The 10,665-nt window shown below is 36.6% G+C and overlaps 1 protein-coding gene and 1 pseudogene across 1 annotated transcript; one reads left to right on the forward strand and one right to left on the reverse strand.

Annotated features, from left to right (window-relative positions):
* The first annotated feature begins 696 nt into the window (after positions 1-696).
* LOC125834386 (uncharacterized) lies at positions 697-7,731 on the forward strand (annotated as a pseudogene).
* A 536-nt stretch (positions 7,732-8,267) lies between these two features.
* LOC125834356 (60S ribosomal protein L36-2-like) lies at positions 8,268-10,167 on the reverse strand. The gene is made up of 4 exons (XM_049513508.1): positions 10,049-10,167; positions 9,631-9,735; positions 8,601-8,800; positions 8,268-8,461 (listed from the first exon to the last, which is right to left on the reverse strand). The coding sequence occupies exons 2-4, from the start codon at positions 9,730-9,732 to the stop codon at positions 8,431-8,433; spliced, it is 333 nt and encodes a 110-aa protein (XP_049369465.1). The 5' UTR covers positions 9,733-9,735; positions 10,049-10,167; the 3' UTR covers positions 8,268-8,430.
* Positions 10,168-10,665: the final 498 nt, after the last annotated feature.

Genomic DNA, 10,665 nt, shown 5'->3' on the forward strand with positions numbered 1-10,665 from the left:
CCTTTCGTCCCTTTTTATATGTCATCCCTTTCTATAAATAGTTGATCCATAATATTTGTCATTTTATAAAATCAATGCATAAATTACCATATTGTTCCTTTTTTATCCTTGTGAGTTATTAGCCTTGAAAATATACATTTGACCAACTTAGAAAAGCTAAGTAAATGATTCGTGTTCAATGGTTAAATTAATTAATCAAAATAAATTAATTCATATTCATTGATTGAAAACTTGAGTTCCAAAAAGATTAAATAAGGGTAAAAGGGTAAAATTACATCATTTTTAATGCAAGTGCAAAGTAAAAATGTGACATATAAAAAGGAACGGAGGGAGTATTTAACACTTAATTTAATTCACATATATTTGAGATATAATATTGGAAAACTGTTATTTCAGCATATAATTACCATCATAATGGAGTAGTATATATTGATTGTGTTTACTGTCTGTTAATTCAAGGGAAATGTGTATACATTATTAAGTGCTTCATAACGAAAAGGCAAATGTGTATCCAGTAACAGGTAGTAATTCTGTTGGTGTGATCAAAGATTATATAACAGTGTCACTGCAAAGTTAGAATGAAAAAGAAGTGAAGATAGAAAAATACATGCGTAGAACCAGAAAATTATACTTCTTCAATTGACGATAAATTCAAACCCTAAATTACCAATTCTCGTATGTGAAGAAGACTCCAAAATGACTTCTCTGACAATGGCATGCTGCCCCAATTCTTTTCAGCTTCGATTAGCATTCAGCTGCAGAAAACTTCCGGATGTGTTCTCCGGTATGCGTGTTAGAAAGCTGGAGCGTCGTCGGATTCATTTGTTTCTGTTTGCTGGGAATAACAGGACAAATGATAGTAATTGTGTTGGAACGAGAAATACGTGGCTGAATTCTACGTCCTCAGATGATGGTTTGGGTGGATGGTCTGAAACTGATGATGTTGCTGAAAAATCCGTTGATTCCAAGGGGGAGAAGCAGTCGTTTGCAGGTGAGTGAGTGAGTGAGTGCTTTATGCTGAATGAAATGGAATTGATAGAGAGGATCCTATTGCAGACTTCATCTGGTTTGGGGATTTTTGATTTAATGAATGTCTTGATTGAGCTTGTGGTGAAGTACTTTGCTTTGACTCTGAGAATTATATTGCCGTCTTATGCATTCTGTGTTCAACTGTAGAATGCACTATAATTCCACAAAGTGGGGCCTGGGGAGGTCGGAAAAAGAATCAATGACAGTGAAGGAGCCATGGAAAAATACTATAAGCATTCTGGACAGTAACTATACAAATTAATATGATAATCAAAGTATAAGAAACAACAAAGTGTAACATAAATCCAAGTGCAAGAAACTGTAGACTGCATCCATCAATCAATTGACTATTTCTCAATATCTAATTAGTTGGAGTCAGTTATATCAATCATGTATCCTTTAGGGGTCGTTTGGTTTGAAAATGAGTTATGATGGGATAAGTTATGTTGGGATAAGTTATGTTAGGATTAGTTATGATGGGATAAGTTGTGTTGGGATTATTTTTTATTAAGTGTTTGGTTTGTTGTATTCAAAATAATAAATTTTAAGAACAATTTATTTGTTTACAAAAATGCCCTTCATTAATGTAAAAAGTGATATAACAAAAGGGTTGAAAGAGACATTTTTGTCATTTACCTATTTTATCCCGGGATAAGTTATCTCGGGATTACTATACCACCCAAGGAGAGGGATAACTTATCCCGGTACTAATTATTAATCCCGGGATAAGTTATCCCAAACTTGCCAACCAAACAACAAAATAAGCAATACTATAATTTAATCCCGAGACTATTTGGTATTATCCCTCACACCAAACGAGCCCTTAGAGGATTATTTATTATGGTTAAGACTATTTTATAGCCATCAACCCACCACAATCTCTTCCTTTATCTGGGCTGTGGACATTTATGCTTTATGAAGCTCACATAGACGACGGATTTAACTGCATAATGCATATTAATCTTTGGAGTGATTAAATAAAAAATAAAAAAAATCTTTGGAGTGATAGATTCTTCTTTGTTCTCTTATGGACAAATAACACTTTCAGCACATCTTTTTTCTAGGTATTGTGGTAGCAGGAGCAGCTGGTGTTATCCTTGTGACTGCGCTTACTTTTGCTGCCTTGTGTATTGGCAAGTGGAACTCAACAAGTGAGTTTATCTGTCACCTTCTCTGGGGACCGAGAGCCACTCATTTCAAGGGCAGCACATATATTGGAACAATGATGAGATAAAGAAACTAACAAACACATTTCATTAGTATGTGGTTAAGAATTACTCTTTTCATCAACAAATGATCTTTGAAAGAGCCTCTGTAAGACATGTCCAACAGGTTTTCCTAACAGTTGGATCCATTAGAGATGAAACTGAGTCAACATCTGTTTTCATTTTGGGAAGTTTTATTTTGGATTAATCATCACATATGAGGAGGGTTTAAGTAGTCATAAAAAGGTTACTAACCATTGCAGTTGAGCAACTTCAGTTCAGATATCTGTGGTTCCTTGTTATAGCAGTTTGGTTGTGCAACTATGCCACCTTTGTTTGTTAATTTGAACAGCAGACAATAACAATGCATGTCCTTAGTACTTTTTCTTGAAAGCTGCTAGCTAGTTTAATTCATGACTTTCAAGTGCATGTACACAGGAGTGAAACATCAGAGGGAACCTTTAACAGTGCTACAGGAAATGCCAATGGCTTCTGATAATCACGATGACACAGTTGAAGATGGGATATTTTTAGAGAACAGTCGAATGGAAAAAGGTATAAATAATGATCTTTCTTTATATGCAGAAAATGATGGAACTATTGAAAAAGTAGAATTAGTGAAGATACGATATAGGACACACATCCTCTGATGGTGACGTCACTGATAAGACCCATCTTCAAAAAGAGTTGAACAATGAAACAGCTATTGGTGATGTATTAGCTGCTACTGAAGCCACATCTAAATCACCTGAAGTGAGGGTTTCTGGCAAGTTGCTTGCTGCCTCAAGCTTTGAAAACAAGGAAGATAGTCTTGTTACTGGAAAAATAGAACCAACAAATGAACCAGGGGAGAAGGAGTTCAGTGATGCCAAATTAGATGTAGCGTCAGTCCTAAATTCCAATGGAACAGATTAAATTGATAACCAAGAGGAAGTATCTAGTTTAGAAGGACTAGGAGATTCCAACACTTCATCAGACAAACCTCCATTGAGCCTTTGATCATCAATATCTCATTAAATCCACAGTCAGAAACACTTTTAGAACCCAAGATTATGCATCAAGAGTGTTTGGAGATTACAAACTCAATTTCAGTCAAGAATGTCGACCACGGCGATATATCAGAGGTCTCAAAACCAAAGAAGATAAGTCATCTTTATAAGTGCATAATTTTTAAAAGGAGACAAATGGTCTAGAACAATGTCAGCGTCAGTAATAACTTGTGACCAACTTGAAAAACAATTTTAAGGATATCAATGGGAGAGGATCTTCTGTTAACTCAATAGATTCTGGTGATGTATTTACCTTTGTTGGTATACCTGCTCCATCTACTACCTCTGCAGTTCTGCAGGCACTTCCTAGGAAGGTTCCGGTACCTGCCGCTGTTGATCAAGTCCAAGGTCAGGCACTAGCAGCATTACAAGTTTTAAAGGTACTTGAAGATTACTTTTCCTTCATTGGAAGAATTCTCTGTTTCAAGTTCTCTGATTTACATTTTCCATAAAAAAAAATCTTGAGGTAAACCATGCACCTCAGAACCCCTATCTGGTGCCAAACAATGGCCTTTCCCACTTTGCTCTCTTGATGACTCTCAACACCAACATCATGATTTTACTTCGATGGATATGTTTTCCATGTAACTGCAAGTTTGGTTCAACAAAATTTCGTTAGTATGGAGTAAGATCTTACCTTTCCACATGCGAAGTGTTCCTCTCTGAAAATAGTATAGAAGCATTGCCCTGTTTTAGTTGACAGGAAAGATATGGGTAGATAAGTGTTGGTAAAAACAAAAAGTTTGATGGGCAATATCCTTCTGAAAATTTCCCTATGGAAAACGTGTATCTTCCATAATCTCTCTTACCTATGAAAAATGATGGGTTTTGATGACTTTTGTTTACCATACTTACAACCAATCAATATCTATATTAACGGCCCTTATTTTATTGTTTGGATGAAGATACTAGTAGAGTTTGTCTATTTTGGCTGAAGTAAATAAAGGAATGTGCTTAAAATTTTACTGCCTGAAACTCTTGAAGGCATTTGGCCGTGAATTTTTTTTTTTTTCCGGTAAATAAGATAGCAGAATCTTATACTTATGTTCTTTCAGGGATCAGATAACAGAGTGTCTATGCAAAGTAGAACAAGGCCACTTGGTGCAAGTGCAACCATCTTGTACTGAGATATTATGGGTCAAAACCATAATAGGATTCAATATGTTTGACGTATAGCTTTAGATATGAAGGATAGATTTCTCTTTGCTACTGTAAGTAAACCTGTTGGCCAGTTGGATTACTTCATCACTATAACTGTTTCGAAGCACTCCTCCTGCTGCCCTAGGTTGAGTCACCAGGAAGTGGAATGCCTTAGTGCTTTGCACCTTGTTGGACAAAGGGCATGCCTAGAACAAGATTGTCTATGCCACAGAATGAAAAGAAAACTGAAGGCAGACTTTTCTGAGTTCTACTTCTGTCCCTCTACCACCTCCTACCACCCAATACAATTAACCCTACACTCTCATGAATAGTCTCACAATGTATTTAGAATGAAAATTCAAACATGTGTTGATATGATCGTATTCAATTCATGTTTCATTCTTGAGAGACTTAAATATGTTGCATAACATTAATGGGAAAAACTCTTTAATCCCATGTTGTTTTTGCAGTTGTGCACATAAAGAGTTCTGCTACTGGTTTTGAATATTTAAATTCTAGGTTATTGAGGCTGATGTCCAACCTGGAGACCTTTGTACTCGACGTGAATATGCTCGCTGGTTGGTGAGTGCTAGTAGCGTTCTATCAAGGTTTACCTGTCTAATCTTCATAAACTTCTACATGGTTGATCTTGTCGTGCTTTTTACCACTTGAAAATAGAGTGATTACCTATGAGGAATAGCAGGTGCTTATTATTTTGCAGAACCAATGCCTCAAAGGTTTACCCTGCAATGTACATTGAGAATGTTACTGAACTTGCCTTCGATGATATTACGCTTGATGATCCAGACTTCCCTTCCATACAAGGTAGAGCTTCAGAATCATCGATTTTCTTCTCAGAATTCTGCTTTTACTTCTGTTAAATACTTTGAAGTTGCTGTCTGTGAATGCCAATTATTTCCAGGCTTGGCTGAAGCAGGTCTAATTTCGAGCAAGCTCTCAAGACATGACAAGAAGTCATGTTCATATCCTGACCAAAGTCCCTTCTTCTTCACTCCTGAAAGGTATAATACTGCTCAAAATAACTTCTCTTTGTTCTACCCTCTCTTCATCAATAGCGCCTTACATTTGATGTCATATGAGTATTGCTACTTTTCTTATTCTTAGATCTCTATATCATTTTATTTGCTGATAAATATTGACCCTGGTATTCTTACAGGCTAACTTCATGTCAGTGCTAATATAGTTTTGAGGCCAAATAGTGTTCCCCAAAATCAGGTTCCACTTATAACATTAAAGTTTTTTATTGCAGTCCTTTATCACGTCAGGATCTTGTCAGTTGGAAGATGGCCCTAGAGAAAAGACAGCTTCCAGTAGTTGACCAGAAGGTTGCACACAAATCGATAAAAATGTTGGTTTTACCTTGTTTATGACACATAACAGTGACTAATCAGTAGGTGCAACAATCTCTTATTTATGGGCAGTCCCTGCAGAAGGTCTCTGGATGGATAGATACTGACAAGATTCATCCAGATGCATGGCCAGCACTGGTAGCTGACTTGTCATCAGGTGAATGGGGAATAATGGCCCTTGCATTTGGTAAGTTCTATTCACTGCAATCATTTCTGACATGAATCATCTTATTCATGAGAAATGAAAAGTATTATTTGCCAACCTATCAATACAGGATATACAAGACTCTTCCAGCCATATAAACCTGTGACAAAAGGTCAAGCCGCCATTGCCCTAGCAACTGGTGAAGCTTCTGACACCATTGTTGAGGAACTTTCGCACATTGAGGCCGAGTCAATTGCTGAAAAAGCTGTTGCATCATATAATTCTCTGGCAGCTCAAGTTGAGAAAGATGTGAATGCAAGTTTTGAGAAGGAACTCATATTGGAAAAGAAAAGGGTTGATACAATGAAGAAGTTGGCTGAGGAGGCAAGGCAAGAGTTGGAAAGCTTGAGAGCTGAGCGGAAAGCAGAGCATCTTGTAGTTATGAAGGAACGAGCTGCTGTTGATTCGGAACTGGAAGTTCTTTCCAGGTTCAGACATGAGGTAGAGGAACAATTGCAGAGCCTTAAGAGTGACAAAATAGATATCTCATATGAAAAGGAAAGGCTTGGCAAGTTTCATAGAGATGCAGAAATTGAAAACCAAGAGATTGCACGGTTACAGTATGAGCTTGAGGTTGAAAGGAAAGCATTATCCATGGCTAGGTAAGAAACATATTGTTAAATTTCATGGCTCGAGTTCTCTTCTCTAATTGGATATCAATCTGCATAATTGATTCACTGTACCTGGATGGCTCATGGCTCTAGTAAGGTGAGTATATTACCTGGCTAACTAATCAATCACACTGTATGTTCCAGTTGGTTATCTACCATTTACTAGCTGTAAATCCCTTATGTGATCTAGTGACATTTAGATTTCTGGGAAGTTGCAACAACATGATGTATCATGAGAGTCAGTTCTGCTTGAATACACTTTCTGGTGAAGGAAAGATAAGAAAAGTACCAAAATTTTCTTCATTTAATAATTTCTTTCCTGATATTGCCACCACTAGCTCCTCTGGTCTTTTTTTCTAAACCGTATAACTTGAATTTTGTTTAGTCAAATGTATAAGTTGGTCGCATTTGTTAAAGATAGCTGACAATGGGCAAAGTGGCCCTGGCTATATTAAACCCGCTGACATTCTGCAATTGCATGTTTCATGTTGAAACATTTCAGTCATCTTTTATTTGGTTCAACAATTTCATACTAAAGCTAAAAAATATTCCACTCTTCACCTTTAGCTCATCATGTTTTAATCTTGCACCCAGAGCTTGGGCTGAAGGTGAGGCTAAAAGAGCTAGAGAGCGAGCAAAAACACTGGAGGCAGCTAGACACCGTTGGCAGAGGCAAGGCATCAACAAAGTGGTAGTTGACAATGACATACTAGAAGATTTGAATATTGATGTTACATGGCTCAGTGCAGGAAATCAGTCAGTTGAAGATAGTCTGAATAGAACTGAAAGTTTGATGGACAAGCTCAAGGAAATGGCTGATACTGTAAGAGCGAAATCAAAAGAGACAATTCATAAAATAATGGAAAAGATACTCTTTGTGATATCTGTGTTGAAGGAATGGGCACAGAAAAGCAAACACACAAATGGCAGAGCAAAAGGATAACATCCTCGAAGATGGGTGGCTCCGTCAACAAGCAATGCAACATAGAGCAGTTGATATTGGCTCAGGTTTCACGGATGGAAAGAAACAATTTTGCTGGAGATTGCAAGAAAGGAGTATCACATATATTCAAGACGCGACTGAACTCAATATTGCATATTCTTGTCTCAGTCTTGTACTAACCAAAATAATCATCCATATACTAGGGAAATTTGCCCTCTATAAACTGAAGTGATGTTATGTGCTTCACTCGTGGTTTTCTGGAGACAACCATATTTGGAACACAATGGTGCTTTAGTTTCCTGAAACTTACAGATGACATAATTCATCTTTCAGCCAAAGTTTACAGCAGTGTCTTGTTTTCCCTATTGTGCTGCGCAATTTTGTTGTCCACTGTCAGTGGAGAGAAGTTAATCTCTTATTGTATATGATTATCAAGTAACCTTCTTTGTACACTAAATAAAAGATCCAAAGAAGGGAGGAAATACACCTATGGTGGAAAACATTTCTCCAAACAAACACAAAGTTGTCCAATCGACTTTTTTATAACCCAAAAAAGATTGTACATGTTAAGCACATATATTTCAACAGCATTGAACTGTCATATAAGTTTGTCCCAGGTATTTCACGTAGAGTCATCATGGACAAATTTCTTGGTCCAAGTCACTTCAAAGATCAAGCAGATAGTCAACACAAGTACTACCAGAAAAGCACGCAATTTGCAAAAATGTCTAAAATCTCACTAATTCCAAAATCTTCATGAAACATAAACAGGGAACTTTTGATCAGTCTTTCTTGAAAACAAAAATACATTGCAAATGTAAAAGCTGGTGAATTAACTAACTGGGTCCTTCAAACATCAATAGTGGTGGATACAGGCCTCACTTCTTCTTTTCACCACCTCCAGTAGCCCTGTACAAATCAAAACGATAAAAAGAATAAAACATGAGATACTTCGCAAGGACTTGTAACATTCTTCAGTAAGAAAATAATAGTAATGACCATCTTCCTTGATATACTGAATCATTAAAACCAATAATAAAGTCGTTACCTCATCTTGCGGAGAACACTAGACATTTCTTCTCTCTTCCTCTTCGCCCTCTTGTGAGTACCCAACTTCCTCTTGGCTACCTTCAAGGCACGCTTGTCCTTTCCAACTTTAAGAAGCTCAGTGATCCTCTTCTCATATGGAGCAAATCCAGCAACTTCTCTGATAAGACTCCTCACAAAGTGGATTCTTTTGCTTGTTTTCTAAAAACAAATAAAATGGAAAGAACAGATTATGATGTGTTAAGAAGATGCAAGTAAAACATGTACAATTGGCAAGCAAAAGCATGGTACACAGATCCAAATCAGAAATAGGAAACTGCATGAACGAAACCAGCTAAAATTATTTAATCCTCCTTCCCACAATAATAGCACTGTGATAAAACATACTTCGTAAGATTACAAGCATCATGCTAAAAAGCATTTCTTTGTAAGAGACGGTACATGATCCCTAAACAACACGGCCAACAATCTATGGAATTTATGAGGCTATTCACCTCTATTTACTCTCAAAGGGATAAATCTTTGTCCTGCCACTCGATCAACCCATTCTAGTACAAGAATACACGCATCTGTGATAATGTCAGGAGTGTACTCTTCCTAAAACTACAAAATTTCCACTCCCAAACCCAATAAATTGTATTGGTACCCAAAACCCCAAATTACATCATTCTCTTCTAACAACTACAAGAACAGCATAGCCAGGTGGTGTTCACTTCTAAGACAACAAAAATCATGTGCATCTGACTTTTCCGCATCACAAAAATAAACAGGTAAAGGTAATAGAGAACCCTAAGCTATAAAGCCAAGAGTTGTGTTCAATGTGATACAAAAAGAAACGGGGATGCAGACACCTATAAAAGACATTTGGGTGACTATATCAAAAAACCCAATTTCCTGTAATTGTGCTCCATGAAAAATATAAATGTTCAAAAGGTGCCCATAGATTCAAATACAAACAATACAAGCCCAAGTTATCAAACAGATATCACTAGCAATCAACAAAGACAGGCAACATAAAGAACATCACTCACCCCTTTTCTGTCAGAAGGGCGTGGAGCTAATTCCTTCTTGGTCACAACATGGCCTTTGTTTAGGCCAACAGATATCCCTGTATTCGGCTGTTTTGGAGCCATCACCTATTTAAAACCACATTCAACATACAACCACAAATCACAAAATTGCATTGCCACAGCAGGACAATGAAAGCAACTGAGAATCACAATTTTCTACAGCTCAGAAAAAAAAAACAATTGAAATGCAAATTTTCATGATAAAAATTATCTAAGAAATGGAAAGTGCAATTTTTTCTCCCTTTACTGGTTTGTATAAGCATAAAACAACCGAGGATTTACGTAACTTCAAACCCAAAAAGGCAGAATATGTACGGAAGCGCTACGCAAATATGAGGTAAAACGGAAAAAGGAAGAGAGGTCGGCGAGTGACACTTACCTCTTCAATCTGTTGGATCTGCTCCGACGTAGTAGGGTTGTGAAAAGAGGAATTAGGGTTTTGGGAGAGTGATGCATTTTATACACAAAGTTTTGGGCTCGCACTAAGAAAGAAGCCCAATGAGGGTTCGTTTAATTTTTTATATTTGGCTCGAATTATGAATTGGAGTTTTGACCTCCAAAGTTTTTTTAAAACATACATTTGAATTTATTCAAAAGAAGAATTTTAAGCCCTTCTATAAATTGTGTCGCTCACTTGTTTTTGATATGGATGACACATCATTAGCCACAACATTTTTATATTCATTTATTAAAAAACTTTTCCATTCTCTATTTTTTTTTTTACAAAAAAGTTAAGTTTAATATGAATAAATTCGAAATGACTAGAAATTATATGACATAATATATAAACATGACCTTTAACTTAGTGCAAGTGGATAACTATGTCCTCCAACTTTGAGTGTGCACAAGTAGACATTTAAATTTGTATAAAATTGAACAAGTAGACACACATGTCTTATAGGTATAATACACGTAAGACGCTACGTATGACACAAAACTGTCATGTAGGGTGTCATGTAGGATAAATGTGTTTATTTATTCAATTTTATACCAGTT

The sequence above is a fragment of the Solanum verrucosum genome, unplaced genomic scaffold (assembly GCF_900185275.1).
Source record: "Solanum verrucosum unplaced genomic scaffold, falcon-dt-bn FXZP01000279.1, whole genome shotgun sequence".
In the NCBI taxonomy this organism is placed as follows: Eukaryota; Viridiplantae; Streptophyta; class Magnoliopsida; order Solanales; family Solanaceae; genus Solanum; species Solanum verrucosum.